This window comes from Tursiops truncatus, chromosome 14, assembly GCF_011762595.2.
Source record: "Tursiops truncatus isolate mTurTru1 chromosome 14, mTurTru1.mat.Y, whole genome shotgun sequence".
Lineage (NCBI taxonomy): Eukaryota > Metazoa > Chordata > Mammalia > Artiodactyla > Delphinidae > Tursiops > Tursiops truncatus.
In genome coordinates, this window is record NC_047047.1 from 25301448 (window position 1) to 25321779 (window position 20332).

Here is a 20332-nt window from a genome sequence, read left to right on the forward strand (position 1 = left end):
ATGACTATGATACTGAGTAACCAGACAAGGGCTGGGTGGAGGCGGGTACTTTATAAATACCACAGGGGAAACGGAGGGCTGCTTTTCTCTCACATGCTGCTGAATCTCAGGATCTCGGCGAGGTCATAGCCAGTCACAGCAAAGGAGCTGCCTGCAGGATCACAGAATCGGGCACCACACACCTGGGTGTCGGGTACACACTCTCCATGACAGTGCTCCACCTGGGAGAGAGGAGAGCTGCTCAGGGCCTGCTGCCTCATGCTTGGGTCCTCATTCCACTCCCCTTCCCATTCCACAAGACACACCTCAATGTAGCCACCCTCTGGGCTTCTGCTTAGCTTCCAGATGTGTACAAAGGTGTCCTCAGCCGCAGAGAGTAGCTATAAAAAAAAAGGCAGGGAGGACCAGTGGGAGTCAGAACGTGCTGACAGGGGACTGGTGTAGGCTGTAGAGCCCAGTCCAGGTGCCTGAGGAGGGGCTGACACTGAGTGGCAGAGATAAGCCTGTGGAGTTCCTCTCAACATCCCAGCACCAGGAACAAGGGTATGTAGGGACAGAGGAGGAGACTGACCTTGCCCACCTCAGGAGCCAGATCCAGGGCACAGATGGCCCGGGCGTGGGCGTCGATCTGGACATGTAGAGTTCCTGTACTGGCTTCATACAGACGCACTTGCCCGTTCCCATAGCCTGCTGCTATGGTCCCCTGCCACAGCTGCACAGAAGGGCACGGGACCCTGCAAGAGTGATACCCTACTTTGATTTCCCAGACCCAAGCCTACTCCCCACCCGGAAGCTACCTCAGGAAGGCCTCAGCCCCCTTCCGCCTCACCTACCCGAATCCTGGAATTCGGGTCAATAATTTGAATTCAGGCCCTGACTGCCAGACACACAGCAAGCCTGAGTCATCTGCTGTCACCATGTCAGCCACGCAGTCCTGAGGGGAAAGGCAGGATCAGCCCTTCCCTTTCTCCCCTGCTGGGTCCTGTATACAGGGCAGCAGGGGAAGGGAAGCAGTATTTGCATCTTTGCCTCTCCAGGGAAAGGGCAAGATGTGAAGCCATCACTGGCTGGAGGGGTCCCCTGGAGGCATAAAATGCTTTCCTTGTATTCTTTATAGTCTCACTCCCTACCCTGACCCCAACACACACACCATGTGTTTGGGTATATAATTGTCCTCATTGGATGGATGATGAAACTGAGGCCATAGTGTTAGGACCTTCTGGAGGTCTTGCAGTGAGCCAGCCACAGTCATGACTAGACTCTGGGCCTCTTGACAACCCCTAAACCCAGGCAGCCAACATAGCCCATGGGCCCAGCTCTGTGCCAGGTGCGGTGTAACATAGGAATTAGATGATACATACCCTGTTTTCAAGAGGTTTACAATCCAACTGGGGAGACAAGAGTTGTCTGAGGGCAGTATCAATTCAGGGTTCAGCTAAGGGAGATCAGTGGGAGCTGGAATAGGGGGAAGGCTTCCTGGAGAGGATAGCACTGGAGGTGGGCCTGAACTTAACCGAAGTTCAGAGAAGGAAGCCACACATGTCAGAGCTGGAAAGTATCTCAGAAACCATCTGTCCCAACTCTTCCATTCACACCAGTATTGTAAAGTGTGAGTGAACTATTAAATGCCACGTAAATGTAAAGTATCTCAGGCTTCATCACTGGAACTGAGGTTGCTAAAGCCTAGGAAAGTGCGGCAATTTGCCCAAAGTCATCCAGCTGCTTCGTGGCAGAGCCACGGCTGGAACCCAGGTCCCGTGCCTCCCAAGGTGGGGAGGCCCCCAGATTCACTGGAACAGTAGGGGGAATCCACTCACCTGTCCCTGGGCAGGCTCGGTGGCAATGTCTGTGACTGGTGTCTGGTGCCCAGCCAGCTCTTCACTCAGTACAATGTTGGGACCCTTGGCTGGGATGTCAAAAACCAGTACCCGGCCTGACCACATTCCTGCAGAACCAGTGCTCCACTGATGGCTTCCTGATCCTCCCAGGTCTCCAGCCACCACACTCAGCACTCCCTCCATCCCAGAAACCTTAGTAACAAACCCACCTCTCACTGCTCCAACAGCCCCACCCCTACCTTCACTACCCTTTTCCTATCCCACCCTGCCCCTATGAACCCCACCATGGCTTTTTGGAGTCCCTCAGATCCCCCTTCACTCCCACCCTTCCCTCTAACACTGCACAATTTCCTCAGACCTTTGGCATCCTCCTGGCCAAAGGCTATACCCCTATACCTCAGCACCCCCCAACGCCCTGCCCTTGGCCCCCTCACCCACACAGATGAAGTGGCCACTGGAAGCAATTCCTCGGGCAAACACAGCCTGCACTGAGAGGGGAAAATGATTAGAAATAGCGTCTCCCCTAACCCCAGCAAACCCTCCCTACCCCCACCCAACCCACTCAGTCCTGCAGGTACCTAGAGAGGCATCTCCAGCATCCAGTGCATGCCAATAGACCATGACGGAGCCATCAGACTCATACATCTGGAAGACCAAGGCAAGGATGGGGTCATGACGCAGCTGACCTTTGCTGAGCTCTGTGCTGATTACTCCACATACTCATGTTAGCCTTAGCCCATCTAATCCTCAAAACCACCCTGGGAGGTAGGCACTACTTCTATCTCCATTTAACAGAGGAGACACTGGGGCTCTGAGAAGTTAACTGAATTGCCCAAGGTCATACAACTTATAAAAGGGCAGATACTGGAGACAGCACTTGAGAACTGGAAAACAAGGAAGGCATGAAGATGAGAAATAAGATAGAGGGGGCTAAGCATTTTAACAGCTTGGAAATGTTTAGAAATAAATGGGGTAAGGTCTAGGGGCCTTGGAGAGAAGTAGAGAAGACCCTAGTGGGGGAGGGCAGGAAGGTCCTCTTCTTACTTGTATTCCTCGATGTGAGGTGAGTACCAGCAATACTCGGAAAGGGAGGACACACCAGTGGACCTAGAGGGAGATGAATCAGAGTAGGAAGAAGTGGTCAGAGCAGGGGAATGAGGACTCAAAAGTGTGGAAATTCAGATGGTTAGGGAAGGCCTGTTCCTTGAGGTTTGGAGAGGAAGAACTGGTTTAGGGTTGGGTTCAGTAACACCACTCCTAACTCCACGCCTCACCTGGGTGATAAGTGGGGGGCTTACTCCAGCGCCCTCCTTAGCTTGGAGTTGGCGCTGGGCCAAGGGCACACCCTCAGGAGCAGCGCTGAGAAGCTGGGCGCTGGGTCCATGGACTACTCCAAAATGTGTGAGGTTGCGGCCGGGCAGCTGCAGCACACTGAGGTTGTTGCACAGGGCGGCGGCTGAGCCTCGAAGGGGGATGGAGCGCTCCCGGCGGAACATCCTTGGGGAGAGACGCCCGAATCACAGGCGCGCGGAAGACAGACGACAGCGGAGATTCCTGTGGGGGCTGGGAGGTGGGAGTGGGTGCTGTCACGAGGCACTGGGAGAGACCCTTGAGATTGGGTAGTGATGTGAATGAGGGCCTCGAGGATGGTGATGGGGGATCACATGGCGTGGGAAGGGTATTGTGGAGCAGGCAAGGGGAACCCTAGGGCTGAGTCATGAGGCGACAGGGGTTCCCAGAGGAGGAATTGCGGTGGCCCAGGACTCAGTGGCCCCAAGAGCCCGAGCCAAGGCGGGATGAAGCAGGGTAGCCCCCAGGCCCTTCCTCCCTCGCCCTGGCTCCCCGAAGCCCCCGGACCAGGTCAGAGTTCACACCAGCAGCTTGCCGGACACGAGAAGCGTCCCGTCCCTCCGAATCCGCCGCCACCATAGAGACGACGCACGTACGCACGGCCGTTGGGTGGGGCGAGCAACCCAAACGTGCAGCGCGCAGCGCTGCTGCCAGGTCAACTGTAGGCGGGGCGAGCCCGCCAGCGGCGTGGTTGCCGAGGCGACCGATAGGCGGCAGCAGCGGCGGCGGCGGGACAGGAAAGCAGCTGGATGCCCGGGGCTGGAGCTACAGCTGCGGCGATGACGCACGAAGGCCCGGTGAGCTTTAGCTCAGCTGAGGGTGCCCCAGAGCGGGGATAGACCGTTAAGATCGGTGTCCTGAACCGTGGGCCAGCTCTGTGCCACCCGGCGCCCGCCCTCCATGCGGGCATTCAAGATGACCAAGGAAGCCATGTCGGTGCACTAGGGCAGAAAATCTACACCTGCACCACACCCACTCACAAGCATTTTCACACTTGGAACCTGAGGGAAAGGGGTTAAATGGGTGGTGCAGAGCTCAAGAACAAGAAGTGACTTTGGAAACAGTTAATGCATGTATAATGTTTCTTATACTGAGGTGTACCCATTTGAATGGATAAACCAGAGTTAGGCATTGGGGAGAGGTGTTGCTAGATATGATACATTTCGAGAATTTCAGGAGGAAGAAATGGATTAAACAACTGTACTTGAAAGTCAATTGTTTAAAGGCTGTACTTGAAAGTCAATTGTTTAAAGCCGTTATCACGGGTGTCACATGAGACGCTGGGTGGGGAAGTCTAAGGAACCAACTCTCCCTACCTGCTCTGCTCTGGCCAAGCCTGGACTGGGCCATGGGCCATTCCCTGGGCTTGCCAAGTGGACTGTTCTCTCTAGCAGAGAGAGGAAATGAGGCTTAAGGGATTTTGAGTTCAGCGTGAGGTTTAGGAAACACCAGAGTTGGGGGAGAATGAATTTTGGGGAACACCATGTATGAGGCAATAAGGGTGGGGATGGGGAGGCAAAGGTTTGGGAAGATTACGTTGGGAGGTAAATTTTAGAAGGAATCAGGTTCAGGGAGACTGTTGTGGGGAAATGAGAAAGCTCCCAAGAATCTGCTACTAAATTCCTATGTCCTTAATATGGATTTTGGGGGGACTAGATTTTTCTTTTTCAGTGGATTTTTCTTGATTATAAAAGGATACAAAGTCACTGTAGAGAACTTATAAAATGGAGAAGAGTGTAGGAAAGAAACATATCCACTATTACAATTTTTGTGCTTTCCTTTTCTTCAACACATCGGTTTACATATCTGAGATCATACTTGATATGTAATTTTGTATCCTGCTTCTTTCAGTTAACATTACATCATAAGTATTTACCTATGCTATTGTAAATTCTTCCTAAAGACTGCCTTTAATCATTGCATAATAGTCCATCATATAGGTAGCACACAATTAGCCACCTATTCTCTTTTTGTTAGATGTATGTTTTCAATATTCTGCTATTATAAATGACATCACAGGGACTATTTTAGAGAATATATATTTTCATTTCAGAATATGCCTTTGTGTGTGTTCATAAAACTGGAATTGGTACTTTTGAAGGTTGGACAGCTTTTCAAAAGTTTATTAGTCATCAACAGTTCCACTTTTGTGAAATATTATGTCCTTTGCTTATTATCCTTGGAGGTCTTATGATTTTAAAAAATTTTATGCATTTTTAATGTATTGGGGGATATTTATCCTTTTTTAAAATTTGTTGCTCATATTTTTTGTTTAGGAAGCAGGATAAAGTCAAACTCTGGAGTCAGACAGACTGGCATATGAAATATGACCCCACTACTTCCTTGCTCTGTTGTCCTGGGCAAATTCTGTAAAATGGGGATAAAAATAGTATGTAGTCTAAAAAATGTAGGAATTGAATCCATGTATGTGACTGATATACTTTAAGTGCCAGTAAATGAAAACTACTATTATCACCTTCTAATTAGGAATGTTTTTTTTTAAATAAGCAGAGGAAAATTTGACATATATATATATATATATATATATACTTATCTATCCATTTCTTTATTATTTCTTACATTACTTTTATGCTTAGGCAGCTGTTTCTCACCCAGAGATTATATGACAATTTAAACTATTTTCCCCTACATTTTAAAATAACTTTATTTATTTTTGGCTGTGTTGGGTCTTCACTGCTGCGTGCAGGCTTTTCTCCAGTTGCAGCGAGCAGGGGCTACTCTTCGTTGTGGTGCGTGGGCTTCTCATTGCGGTGGCTTCTCTTGTTGCAGAGCATGGGCTCTAGGCGTATGGGCCTCAGTAGTTGCAGCACATGGGCTCAGTAGTTGCAGCGCATGGGCTCTAGTTGTGGCTTGTGGGATTAGTTGCTCCTCAGCATGTGGGATATTCCCAGACCAGGGATGGAACCCATGTCCCCTGTATTGGCAGGTGGATTCTTAACCACTGCACCACCAGGGAAGTCCTATTGACTTTTCTTTCTCAAGTTCTTGAACTTGCAAGAGTTTTGAACACTTTGAACTAGTGCAAATAGCAAGGACTGTGCAGTTAGAGCTATATATAGCCTGGGTTCACTGTGTAATCCCAAGCAAGTGGAGGTAAACTGCTGTCAGGTTTCAGTTTCTTTGTCTGTAAAATGGGCTAGTGAGCTGTTATGAAAATTAAATTAGCTAGGTCACACACCTGAAAAGCATCTGTCACATGGTAGTCTCTTAGTAAATTATCCCTCTCTAAAGGCTTTCTTTCCTACTAGACCACTTGAGGAAGCTTCCTCCTAGCCCATAACTGCTTCTCCACTCCTTAGTTTCCCACCCTGATTGCCTTGTTCCTTTCCCACAGAGGCAGGTCCGAGACCGCGGGGTGACCCGATCCAAGGCGGAAAAGGCGCGGCCGCCTACGGCTCCGGTGGTGCTGCAGGTGGACATAGTGCCTGGGCGGCTCACTGAGGCTGAGTGGATGGCGCTCACGGCTCTCGAAGAGGGCGAGGAAGTGGTGGGGGACATCTTGGCTGATCTGCTGGCCCGAGTCATGGACTCTGCCTTTCAAGTCTACCTGACTCAACAGGTGGGCCTGGATCCTTGTTCTCCAGACCCATCTCCCCTCTCCCTGACCCCTCCCTGCTGGGCTGAGACCCTTTCTCGCCTCTGCAGTGCATTCCATTCACCATCAGCCAGGCCCGGGAAGCCATGCTGCAGATCACCGAGTGGCGCTTCCTGGCCAGGGACGAGGGAGAATCTGCAGTGGCAGAGGACCCCACATGGGGCGAGGACGAGGAACCCTTGTCTTGCACGACGGATGCCTGGGCTCAGGGATCCGTGCCCGTGCTACACGCGCTGACCTCGGTGGGGCTGGAGGAGACCTTCCAAGGCGAAGTAAGCTCAGCCCCCAGCTACCTCCCAGCTGTCACCGCTGCCCCCGCCGCGTCTTCGATCTCCTCAGGGCCTCACTGGACTGCTCCAACCTCCTCTCTACCCTTTCTGACGTCTCACCACTCACCCCTCACCTCCACCCTGGTGCATTTCCCCAGGACCAAGAGAACGTGGACCAGATCCCTTTAGGAAGATCGTGGATGGATACAGGCTCTCAGGAGCGGATGGAATCTTGGGAGCGTCCTCCTGAACTGAGAGTCACCCCGGGCCCCCTACCCACCCCGGTCCTGTTTCAGGAGACAGGGCCCAGGGGTCCTTTAGAGAAACTGGACGACCAGGCGAGGGGCCACCTGTTTGCAGTCGGATCCTTGAACGCGAGCAGCCAACCGTCGAAAGAGATGGCGCCCGCCGGCAGTCCCCACCGTTCTCCGGAGCTGTCCTTGGTAGCCAGCCCTCAGGCCTCTGTCGAGAGGGCACAGCCCCTCAGCTCTCAGTTCTCGCTCGAGGACCTCTACTATTCCCAGCCGCAGCCGTACGCGGTGGGAGACCGGCCGGAGCTCAAGGAGGAGAAGGTGCCCCGCATCCCCTCGGTCGTGTCGGTGTCCGGCCCCTCTGCGGGCGGCCCCACCACGCTCAGCGCCTCCGGGGGGTTCCAGCCGCAGCAGCCCGGGCGCACCGATGCGCGGCCCAGCGCGCTGCACTACAGAATGGGCCGCAAGGCGGCGATGGCGCACCTGGACCCGGCGCGGCTGTCGCGCCACTGGGTGCGCCCGCTGGCGGAGGTTCTGGTCCCAGACTCCGAGACGTCCCCCCTGGAAGCCTACCGCGGGCGCCAGCGGGGCGAGAAGATCGAGGCCCCAGCCGGACCGCAAGCCTCCGCCCCCAGCGTCCGCGTCTCCCCGTCAGTGTTCTTCCCTATCGCACCTGGCGTTCCTTTCCGAGCCTTGGGCCCCGGCCCCAGCCTCCAATTCCCTACTTTAAGTTTAGGCCTACCGTCGCCAGGTTTTGGTTCAAAGCTGCCCTTCGCTAGTCCCGGGCTCCGTTTTCTTGCCACACACCCGGCGCGCCCCGACGTGGCCCGCAGCCCCAGCCCCAGACTATGGCCGGGTGCCAAGTGGCCCAGCGGCTGGGAGGGGGAGGGCGAGTTGCTGGGAGAGCTGTGGGCTGGCCGCACCCGCGTACCTCTGCAGGGCCTGGACCCTGGGGACGGGGAGAGCCAGGATCCTCACAAGTGGCTTCATCCCGTGCCCCGAGTTCTCGAGGCCAAGTGCCAGGTGATGCGGAAGCCCGTGTTGCTGCCGGAAGCACTGGAGCTGGCTCCTGGTGTGAGCATGTGGAACCCAGCCACCCAGGTGCTGCTCAGCTCTGCTGAACCTCAAAAGGAGGACAAAGAAGGTGGCACCTCTCCTCCACCCACATAGGTGCCCCAAAGCCCCAGGTGACCGTGGCACAGCTAATGAAGAGCTCAACCCCCAAAATGTGGTCACTCCCCTCCAAGCGCCTGCACCATTCTGAGCCCTGAACCTCAGGCAGTGTGAAACCTACCTTCCTTCTGTCTGCTTGCCAGAAATAAACACCTGAGTTGCCTTAAGTATTGGCCTGATGTCTGTCAGTTTCTTCCAAGTGTGTGCTCTCGTGAACTGGAGTGGTCTAGAAGAATATAGAACACTGACTCCAGGGAATAATTCCATTACACCCTTAGGAGACCCTGCTTTAGGGCCAAGGTGGCTCCCCAGCAGAGGCATTCTGGAGAACCATCCCCATCCCCACAAAGGAGCAGACATAAGGGTTCCAAGTGGGGTCTGCCTCAGTTTGGAGAATTTATAAGAGTCTCCTTCCAGTAGGGGAAGAAGGGGATGACCCCACTTAAGCACAGAGTGATTCGAGACATGAGGAAGTTAATTTCCAGTCCCTGGAGCTCTGTCAGTTCATCTTAGAGTGCAAACCCAAGTTTCACTTGGAGACACATTTGAGCCTATGCAGGGTTTAGGGAAACCTGGACTCTCTTGATCTTTGACTTGGACCAGCAATGGAGTGAAGCAATCAGATAGCTAGGGAAAACAATTTAAGGAGGAATTCACTCTCAGTTTCAAACGGGATGCTCAAGCACACCCACGAGTGAGTGCCTCCTTAAATTTTGTGCCTTATGCTCCACACCAACCTCTTGCCTAGTCCTACTCAGCTTTGACTAGTCCCTCCCCACCCTCCCATGGGCAGCACTTCCAGTGGCAGACCAGACTTCGCTGCTATGTCACTGTGGTCTCTACTCAACACCCCAGTCTGGGGTCCTGGCTCTGTCCTCCTCATTCTGGTCCTCCTGCTTAGACTAAGTGTGCAGGTCTGGCATAAGTTGTATCTTTGGGACCTCCAATGCTGCTCCACGGATTTGACTGGGAAGATAGCAGTGGTGACTGGGGCCAACAGTGGTGAGTGCTCCTCCTGCCCTGTCACTTCACTAAGGGCCTCAGCCTCCAACAGCCCCAACAGGGAGGGCAGGGAGGAGGACCAGCACCCACCGTCAGAACATTTGTCTCCCCCCGCACCCCCCCCCCCCCCACCACGTTGCCCTTTAGTCACTCCCCAGACTAGCATACTCTGAAGCTGCCCTCCCACAGGCATCGGGAAGGCTGTATCCCAGGAGCTGGCCCGCCGCGGGGCACGTGTGATCCTGGCCTGCCGTAGCCGGGTGCGTGGACAGCGAGCCCTGGCCGAGATACAAGCGGCGTCAAAGAGCAACCGTCTCCTGCTTGGTGAGGTGGACCTGAGCTCTATGAACTCCGTCCGAAGCTTCGCTCAGCGGCTTCTGCAGGAGTATCATGAGATACATCTCCTGGTTAACAATGCTGCAGTCTGTGGTATGTGCCTTGACTGCTTCCCCTAAGCACATTTCAGGAACCTCCTTTCTAGCTCAGGGGCCCCAAAACAGGCATCCTCCAAGCCTAACCTGTACAGACCGTGGAAACACTGTAATTCAGACACTATCCTAAAAAGCCTACCTTAAGTTATAGCCTCAAACTTCATCGCCCCCATCTCAACACATCCATGCTCCTGTGGCATTTCTACTGAACCCAATATGTCCTCCCCAGACTTTGTCTCCCTCAGGGTCCTCACTCCATCACCCACCACCTATGTTTTCATCTTCTCCCAGGATTCCCCACTACACTTACCCCAGAGGGCCTTGATCTCACCTTTGCCACCAACTACACTGGACCCTTTCTGCTCACAAATCTGCTCCAAGGTAAGGAAGGAGGGGTGCTTACCTTCTGTGCCACCCCCACTTTTCCATTCCCCCGGCATTTTTGTGCTTACTGTCTCCCGTGGTCATCTCCTTTCCCTTGGCACCCAGATGCTTGCTGAGCAATGACCCAGCATATTTTTGCTGTACACAGCAGGGAACCCACCTGGCAACAGTCAGGATTAGGAGGCTGGTAATGGAATCAGCCAGCCCCAGATACAACCAGCAAGAGGATGTAAGATCTACATCCCACCTCTCTTTCCCCCAGCTCTGAGTTCTAGCCAGACTAGTAGAGTCAGTCATCTCAACAAAAGCTTCTTGAGGGTGGTATTAGGCTACTAGAATTAAGGAGGTTTGTATTCTTCCTAGGGAGTGGAGGGATTGGGTGACAGGCACATTCTCCCTAACATTTTCTTTGGCTTGTCTAATAGCCTCTTTAAAAGAAAATTAATTTTTTGGTCAGGTATGACATGTCCAAAGTACAAAAGGGTATGCAGTAGAAAAAAAAAAGACAGAAAGAAAGAAAGAAAAAGTCTCCTCCTCTCTTGGAAAATCAGCTACCCGTTCCCCTCCTGGGAGGCAACTACTATTGCTAGGTCTCATGTACCCTTTAGTGGGTGATTAAATTAGCCCCAACTGGAAAGTGAACAAAGAGCAAGGCCAAACCCTATGCATTTGGTAGGCCAAACCCTACCCATATGCCAGGTCTCATGTACCCTTTACTGGGTGATTAAATTAGCCCCAACTGGAAAGTGAACAAAGAGCAAGGCCAAACCCTATGCATTTGTAAGTATAAATATTTCCCCCCCCTTTCCAAAAATTATAACATGCTACAATACCCTGTCTGTACCTTGCTTAGTAATAGTTTCTTAAACTGCCTTCTCTCCCATCTTCCCTTCTCTAATCTATTCTCCCTTCTGCCACTTCTAAGAAATCACCTTTCATCATATCACTTTCTTGCTTCAAATCCTTTGAAGGAACTCTGTACTTTATATAATAAACTAAACTGCTTCTCTCTCCTTAAAAGACCCTCTGCAGGCTGAGAGTCTCACCTTTGCCTTTCCCAAACCCACACCCTTGTCTCCAGCCAGACAATCTGTATCTCTTGGGCCACACTCTGTTTTTTAATTCTGGCTGTGCTTTTGCACATGTATTTCCCTCTATCTGGAATACGCTTTCCCATCTCTTTAGCCTGTCTAACTTAATTCAGCTGCCAACACTCAGCACAGATATCACTCGTGCTGTGGATCCTGTCCTGACACCTCTGCCTCCCCCAGCCGTCCCCATTTACAGGACTCCCTTAGTCCCTGTACACATCTCTGTTCCTGCACTGCATGAAGATCAGTCTCCAACTAGGCTGTGAGCCCCTTTGGTCTTCATGTCACTATGTCTGCAAGTTTGGAGTTCACTGTCCTCTTTAAGAATAATCTTGTCTCCAACAAATTTTGGCTAAATACCTCCTGCTCTAGTTTTCATTTGTGATTCTTCATTTAAATGGGGGGCTCAAAATAGTTTTAGCATTTTGAAACAATAAGTAAACTCATATGTGACAACTACAATTTTTTTTTCAATAATTTTATTTATTTATTTATTTTGGCTGCTTTGGGTCTTCGTTGCTATGCACACGCCTTCTCTAGTTGTGGTGAGAGGGGGCTACTCTTCGTTGCAATGCATGGTCTTCTCAGTGCGGTGGCTTCTCTTTGTGGCGGAGCACTGGCTCTAGGTGCGCGGGCTTCAGTAGTTGTGGCACACAGGCTCAGTAGTTGTGGCTCGCGGGCTCTAGGGCATAGGCTCAGTAGTTGTGGCGCATGGGCTTAGTTGCTCTGCAGCATGTGGGCTCTTCCTGGACCAGGGCTCAAACCCATGTCCTCTGCATTGGCAGGTGGATTCTTAACCACTTCACCACCAGGGAAGTCCTACAACTTTTGATACTTTATATAATCCAGACTTTTTTCTGTATAGTTAGGAACTCTTTTTTTTTTTAATTTACTTGTACCTGTTCTATTGATAGTAATTTTACTTTCACTCTTTTGGAAGATAGTTAAAATTTTAAAAAACCCACACCTTCCCAAGTATTTCTGCACACATTTCTTTTCCCCCTAAACCTAGCACCCATATGTCCTTAGCACCTAGCGTGGTGTCTGCCATAATACAGGGTCCTAGTGAATAACTGTGGAATGAATAAGTAAAAGAATGAATGTATGAATGTGTGAAAGACAGTTTTCACAGCATTTCGAGCCTCTCCTTCCCCTTCTTAGCCATCAGCAAGATAAAAATATAAACAAGGATTAATTAAATTAGCTCCAGCTGGCAAGTGAAAGAAAAGGCAAAACTCCACTTTTACTTTAGGCAAAAAAAAAACAACCCACTATAATAAAACAAGAGGAAGAGCATTAGGAAAACAGCTAATAAAAATGAAGTCTTAGTTCACATTATGCTGTGCCTCTCCTGGGCGCCTGCCTGGGGACCCACTGACTCTCTCCTGAAAGCCTGGGATGGTCCCTGTCCTCCTGGAGTCTCATGGAGAAGCAGGTTGGGGAGTGGGCATGGGAATTTACTCTAGTACTTGGATTGAAGGTGTGTGGTCCTCTCTCTACCCAGGGGCCCTTCAGCGGGCAGGGTCAGCCCGGGTAGTGAATGTGTCTTCCTTCCGGCAAGCACATGGGTACATTGATGAGGAACATCTGATAGGGGCTGGTAGACCTTTGACCTTCAACCAGAACTATGACTGCAGCAAACTTCTTTTGGCCTCATTCACTGGGAAGCTTGCCCAGAGACTGCAAGGGACAGGTAACTGCCTCTGACACCCCCTACTCCTCCACTCCCAACACTACCTCCCAACACTTCCCATCTCATTCCAATATATTCTGGCCATATAATACTCCCAATATCCCCCAAGCCAGCTGTTAATATCCTCCATTTATCATCTGTGCACCCTATGTTTCTCTCAACCCCATCTTCATATCTCCCTTCGTCCTTTTCCAACTCTCTCATCATCTACAACTTCCCTCTCCTCCAACATCATCCATCATGTTCCCCCTCAAGATCACCCAACACTTTCAAATACTTATGTCTCCTTACTGGCTCAGATATCACCGTTCATGTAAGTTACTAAACACTGACTTCCCTGGTACCACCCCCAGGTCTCTTGTCACCTCTACCCGACAGATCTGAAAGGATCCTCCTCCCCTCATTGCACATTGCAGAACGACACTTAACCCTTTCTTCCCAACATCCTCCTCTCACTTCACTTTGTACTGCATGTGTCTCACCCTCTCAGGTGTGACTGTGAACTCTGTGGACCCAGGTGTTGTATACACGAAGATCATGAGGCATTTCTCTTGGCCATATCACTTCCTCTTCTGGCTCCTCAGCTTCTTCTTTAAGGTGGGTAGTGGAGGGTGGGGCAGGGCTCTGCTGCTGAGTGTCCTTTACTCCTCTTCTTCCCCGTGTCTCTACAGGATAGCAAACAAGGTGCAATCCCCGTCCTCTACCTGTGCTTGGCAAAGGAGCTGGATGGCATTTCTGGAAAACATTTTAACAGTTCCTGTGTGATAACTCTTCCCCCTGAAGCTGCTCGGGATTGTCACGTGGCCCAAAGCCTCTGGAATACCTCAGTCCGACTAACAAACCTAGACAAGGTGGACTGATCTTCTGTGACCCCTGCCCTAACTAGCCACCCTCTCCTTGACTCCCAGCCCTTACTCTGATTATGCCTTCTGTTTGCTGGCTCCAAGGATCAATCTCTTTGTCCAGTATAGTGACCACTTGCTCTTCCTGTTGGTTCAGGGGCGTGAGAGCTCAGATCAGCCAGGGGACAGTTTCAGCTTCTACTTTACTGCTAGTACTTTGATAGAAGTGTTCATGTCTTGGGCACTAGGATCTCCAAACCTACCGAGTCCCATGTTGTGGTAATGGGGAGTAAGACTCCTTTTGGCGGGTATTAGATGTACCAGTAAGAGGGGAAACTTCTACCTGTGCCTCTTGTTTCCTGGCCTTGGGGGAGACGGTACCACATAGTGTCCTCTGGATTAAGGCATATGCCACATCCTGTAGGAGAGCATCCCAACTTCATAGGGTGTTGTCTCCCAGCTGGTACTGTAACTGAGCCTACAGGTAACCATTCCACCTTTCTATCAACCAGCTGCTCCTGGGTGCTGAGTCATGCAATAAGGTCAGTGAATTCTGAGAGTGAGAGTGCATTGCTTCTTTTAAATCTACATAAAGTTTGGAATCAGCTTTTCAACTTTCACATACACAAACCTTGTTGGGATTGCACTACATCTACTTGGGAGGATTGAAGTCTTCACGATAATGAGTTCTAAACATGAGCAAAGTGTACTTTTGTCTATTTAAATCTTCTTAATATCTTTATAAAATTTTGAATAATTTTACCCATAAAGATCTTGCACAAGTTTTATTATATTTAATTCCAGATACCTTACTTTTTATGCTATTGCAAATGGTATTTTAAAATTTGTATGTTAATCATACATCAAGCAACTTTATTAAGTTATCTAATTCTGACAAGTTATCTGTAGACTTTTGGTTTTTCCACATAGAAAATCACACCATCTGGGAATAATATTTATTTCTTCTCTTTCAACTATTATAAATTTTATTTCTTTTCCTAGACCTTAATTGATTTTCTAGTATGAAACCAAACTTGCATTTAAACCAACTTTGTCAGAGTGTTAATTTTGTATACGTGGCTAAATTTAGTATACTCATGTTTTTGCTTGGAACTGTTTATTCATAAATGAGATTGGCCTGTACTGTACTTTTCCTCACTTATATTGCTATTGTCTGGTTTTGCTGTCATGGATAGATTCATTTTATAAAACAAATTGGGAATTTGTGTTAGTCTAGGGACATTATACGAGAAACAGATGCCAATTAATTGAGGATTAAAGGTGCAAGAAACTTGCTAGGGCAAATGGCTGTGAGAGAAAGTGGGGAAGAGGCAGGGAGATCCACCAGACTGTGATACAAGTCTGACCCTGAATAAAGGAGAGAAGGTTGGTTGGGAGCATCTTAGAGTGCAGTGGGATGATTTTTCCTTTTTTTTGGCTGCACTGTGCACAGGATCTTACTTCTCCAACCAGGAATCAAACCTGCAGCCCCTACAGTGGAAGCATGGAGTCTTAACCACTGGACACAGGGAAGTCCCGATTTTTCCATTTTTAAACTCCCTCTCTAATATACAATCTACTTCTGTTCTAAAATTTTTAAGTCCCTGCATATTTATTTAACAGCTTTAATCAATATCTTTATTCTTCTTTCAAACAATACATAGAGCTTAGAGTTCTTTAACATTAATCATTCTCTTTGAATTCATATGCTTTTGTAACCCAATATTTTAATTATACTGTTATTTCATTAATTTCACAAATCAGATATTTTGTTATTTTAAATAGTTGATATTTGTATGGATTTACCCATACGTTTAGTATTTTCTTTGCTCACTCTTCCTTCTTGTGTCTCAGATCTTCCATCTGGGATTATTTTCCTTCTACCCTGAAGTGCATCCTTTAGAAGTTCCTTTCATGAGGATTTGCGGTAGACAGAATTCTAAGATGGCTCCCAAGATCCCTACCCACTTGTGTACACATTCTCTATAATCTCTTCCCCCTGGGTGTGAGCAGATCTCATGAACATGATAGAATTTTACTTCTGTGATTATGTTATATATTGGGTTAATGGGATTTGCTGATGTAATTAAAGTCTATAACCATTTGGCTTTGTGTGCGTGTGACTGAACAATATTTATTCGTCTACCATACTTTTCTTCACATCTTTCTATATTTGAGTTCCTCAAAGCTTTCCATGGTCTGTGTCATTCATTAATTTATTCATTAAATGATCTTAAATTTAATGAACTTAATTTATTAAATGAATAAATTAATGGAGTATCAACTGATCCAGGCATTGTTCTACAGTAATGAGTAGAACAGATAAACATCCATGAATTCAAGAAGTGTATATTCTAGTGGAGTAAGGGAGATAATAAAAATATATGGTAAAATTACATAGCACTCATATGATGCTATGGACACAAGTGAAGCAAGAAAGGAAAGGAGTGCCATGATGAGGGGCCCAGTTTGAAATTTTAGATAAGTTGATGAGTTAAAGACTCAAGTAACCAATTGGCTTTGAGATAATCAAAGGGGAGGTTATTTTGGGTGGATCTGGCCTAATCAGGTGAGCCCTTTAAAAGGGTTCAGATAGAAGTCAGAGAGATTCTCCTGTTTATCATGAAGAAGCAAACTGCCACATTGTGGAGAAGGCCACGTGGACTCTAGTAGTTGAGTCTTCGGTTCTACGGTTGCAAGGAGCTGAATTTTGCCAATAACCAGTGAGCTTAGAAGAGGACCTGGAGCTCAGATGAGATTGCAGACCTGGATGACACCTTGATTTCGGCCTGGTGAGATCCTGAGCAGAGGACCCAGCTAACCTGTACCCAGACTCATTAGAAACTGTGAGATAATACATGTTTTCTTTTAAGCCAATGAGTTTGTAATAATTTGTTATGCAGCAGTAGACTACTAATACAGGATTTAGTGATAGCAAACTTCTTCAGTGTTGTTTGAAATGTCTTTATTGTACCTTCATTGTTTTTAAACTTCAATAGAAGTACAGTTGATTTAAAATGTTTCAGGTGTATGGGCTTCCCTGGTGGCGCAGTGGTTAAGAATCCTCCTGCCAATGCAGGGGACAGAGGTTCGAGCCCTGGTCCGGGAGGATCCCACATGCCGCGGAGCAACTAAGCCCGTGCGCCACAACTACTCAGCCTGTGCTCTAGAGCCCGCGAGCCACAACTACTGAGCCCACGCGCTGCAACTACTGAAGCCCACATGCCTAGAGCCTGTGCTCCGCAACAAGAGAAGCCACCGCAATGAGAAGCCCGCACACAGCAACGAAGACTCAACCCAGCCATAAATAAATAAATAAAGTGAACTGGGACATACCTTCGATGTTGGTACATTTCAAATTCCATTTTCCCCTCACCTTTCCCCAAATAACCAGTTAAGGAATTTAGCGTTTTTCCTATGTATGGGAAGATGCAAGAGTCTGGGCTCACTGAAATCATTTCTTTGATATGCACCACACCTATCTTAGCCTGTATCCTGTATTTTCACATCCTGAGTGTCCTCAGGGCTCACCATAGGGAGTGGCTGCAGTCTGATGGCTGCTAGATGGCAGGTATTCTTCTTCCTGAGTTTCCTCAGGGTTCACCAGCTCAAGTTGGAGGGCTGCAATCGCCGATGACTGATCCTCTCCTCTTGGTCGGGAATCTGACCAATATTTGGGAGACATTTCACGATCAAATTTTGTCCCACGGTGCTGGGAGGCTCATCCCAGGTCAGGCAAAGATTCTTGATATGCCACTCCAGGTGCTAATTTTTGGATTAGGCCCTATTGATAATTAAAGATTCTCTGGATCCTCTAATTATGATCCAGGAGACATTTTCCCTTGTTGCTTCTTCCCATACCTAGAATCATATTATTACAATTATTTTATGTTATAAAAGTGATTTATTTTCTTAAGATGTTTAGCCATAGAAGTTTTGTTTTGAGGCCTGGTTACACACTGGGTACTGCAAGAGACAACAATCTTATAAAATAGGATATAAGTAATGCAGCTAGTAGCAATGACAAAGACATAGTGCTGCAGGGAGACACAAAGCACAAACAGTTTGGAAATAAAGAACAAATTCAAACAATGATTAACATAATATCAAGTCCACAGGACAGCCTGCTGGAGACAAAAAATTCTGGCAGGATCAGGTAGAGAGAAAAAGATAAACGTTTCGTCTTTGTTTACAAAGGCATACTTTATCAACCTGTTGTAGGTCATCGCATAAGAGAAAAGGTTTTTCTGAAAAACAAAGATTAAAGTCAGTATATTTCCCAAAGTCATAAATCATATCTGCCATGTTTTCAGTCTCATGTAATTAATTCCCATTGATCTGGATGAAATAATCAGGTTTCCCATTAGTTTTGTCATATGTTACCCAGTCCAGTGATATTATCTAAAGGCTATCAGAAACTTATATTTCTTAAAAAATTCCTTTTTATCAGTCTTCTTGAAGATCTTCATTTTGTAAAAGCATCAGGACAAAACTTAAAAATAGCATGGTTAAAGATTTGAGTACAATGTAATTAGCAGGAAACTTGGATATAACATTTTAGAATAACTAGTATTATGATTGATAACATATCAGGACATAGCAGATATTAGGGATTCCATATAAATTTTGGAATATCTATAAAAATGACATTTATGCATACACCATAACCTAAGGTTCATCTCCAATCACTTGACAATGTTTTTGAAGTAATTTAACATACCAAATAAAATTAGTTTGACATCTCTCTCTGAGATGTCTCAGAGATGTTCTTTTGAAGTGTCTCAGAGTCAACTGGAGGCTAAAAAGCTTTATTCAGATTTTGATATTTAGGAAGTTTGTTAAAAATATCAAAAAGGGGGCTTCCCTGGTGGTGCAGTGGTTGAGAGTCCGCCTGCCGATGCAGGGGACACGGGTTCGTGCCCCGGTCCGTGGAGATCCCACATGCCGCGGAGCGGCTAGGCCCGTAAGCCATGGCCGCTGAGCCTGCGCTCCACAACAGGAGAGGCCACAACAGTAAGAGGCCCGCGTACCCCAAAAAAAAAAAAAAAAAAAAAGATACACAAAAATATCAGAAAGGTTTTAAAACACAACAGGATCATAGGTCACTGAGAAACAGTACTTATTCATTTAACCAAAGTCACAAAACGATTAAAAGAAAACAAATACGGATCACCTAAGGGCACAGAAACTTATATAATCTGTTATCAAAAGGAGCACTTCTAACAGAGAGAGAGAGAGATCAAATTCCAGTCTTGTATTAGCTTACTTAACAAAATCCACCTACTTAGGTAACTTAATCGAAATTTAGTTAATCCTGGCCATGTATAAAACTTTCTCAGTAAAATGTAATTCCATTCCTCATACCTTCTTAACTGAAAACACACATTCTACCATTTTGAAATGTTTCATTATTTTCAGTAGCTTTAATTATATATTTAAATTAGAGTCCCCAACTCTTAAAAACCTTAATTTCCAATGACAACCAAGAGGCAAGTAATAGTTACCAAAATCTGGAGAAACTATTTTAGATGATTTTTAAGACATAATTATTCTTATAGCTTACCTAAAAGATCTTATTTCATTTATATTTACTTTAATTTCATCATATCAAGTTATTTTTCTTGCTGACAAATTTGCAACAGATGTAACAAGATTTCATTTAACTTTTATTAAACCTAGGTGCAGTGAAAGTACTATATATAATGCTGATGGCTCTAAAGACATGTCTGTATTAATTAGATCAACAAACTTAAACATTAATACCAGGTATTAATTTCATACTAAATATTTCCCAGTTCACGTGAACCTGAAACTCATTTAGCTTAATTTCTCTTGTATTTAGAATTGTTTGGTTTGTAAGCACTTACTTTTCTTTAAGCCAATTAGATAGGGCTCATTTACAGATTAACCTCAGCAGTGTTATCCAAAGACAGAAACACATACAAACACACAAACAAACAGAGAGACATCATAGTTCTCATTTCAAAAGTTCAGCCCTGAGTCAGGTACAGCAATGTAAAACCCATAGGTTTACAAAAGAGGTTGCGTTAAAGTTGGGTTTCTGGCAGACGGAACAAATCAAGCTCACTTGTCTAGCTGGCTAAACCCTTTCTACTAATATTTATGGAAAACAAGTCAAGTTCTAAATTACTGTACCCTCTTTTTCAAAATTTGCATTTTAAAAAGATGGCAGAGATAAGGGTTTTTGAGAAAACCAGATAGGACACTTGTATATAGGCAAGATACAGGCAAGTTTCTCCTAGGATGACTTTGTTTCCCCTTTGTTTAATATTTACAAGCCTCTTAAGATCACCCATATTTATTAGAAAATCTATCAACTTGTTCCCCACTGTCAATGTTACCTGGGGCTCCTGTGGGGAAATCAGAATAGC

At 47.1% G+C, this 20332-nt stretch overlaps 3 protein-coding genes across 4 annotated transcripts; 2 read left to right on the forward strand and 1 right to left on the reverse strand.

The window, feature by feature from the left end:
* Window positions 1-89: 89 nt before the first annotated feature.
* Window positions 90-3334, reverse strand: WDR54 (WD repeat domain 54). 2 transcript variants are annotated; one of them, XM_004326303.4, is made up of 9 exons: window positions 3113-3334; window positions 2883-2945; window positions 2417-2483; window positions 2273-2326; window positions 1818-1945; window positions 834-934; window positions 581-734; window positions 306-380; window positions 90-221 (listed from the first exon to the last, which is right to left on the reverse strand). In XM_004326303.4, exons 1-9 carry the CDS (start codon window positions 3332-3334, stop codon window positions 90-92), a joined length of 996 nt encoding a protein of 331 aa, XP_004326351.3. The 2 variants fall into 2 exon arrangements, with proteins under 2 accessions (XP_004326351.3, XP_019797683.2); XM_019942124.3 differs by having other exon boundaries at window positions 572-734.
* Window positions 3335-3395: 61 nt separating this feature from the next.
* On the forward strand, window positions 3396-8618 carry C14H2orf81 (chromosome 14 C2orf81 homolog). Its single transcript, XM_073791216.1, has 4 exons — window positions 3396-3985; window positions 6544-6768; window positions 6855-7076; window positions 7232-8618. The coding sequence occupies exons 1-4, from the start codon at window positions 3938-3940 to the stop codon at window positions 8492-8494; spliced, it is 1758 nt and encodes a 585-aa protein (XP_073647317.1). The 5' UTR covers window positions 3396-3937; the 3' UTR covers window positions 8495-8618.
* A 672-nt stretch (window positions 8619-9290) lies between these two features.
* On the forward strand, window positions 9291-15700 carry LOC101326874 (retinol dehydrogenase 12-like). The gene is made up of 6 exons (XM_004328468.2): window positions 9291-9499; window positions 9689-9928; window positions 10222-10311; window positions 12910-13098; window positions 13589-13695; window positions 13770-15700. The coding sequence occupies exons 1-6, from the start codon at window positions 9322-9324 to the stop codon at window positions 13956-13958; spliced, it is 993 nt and encodes a 330-aa protein (XP_004328516.1). The 5' UTR covers window positions 9291-9321; the 3' UTR covers window positions 13959-15700.
* The last annotated feature ends 4632 nt before the right edge of the window (window positions 15701-20332 follow it).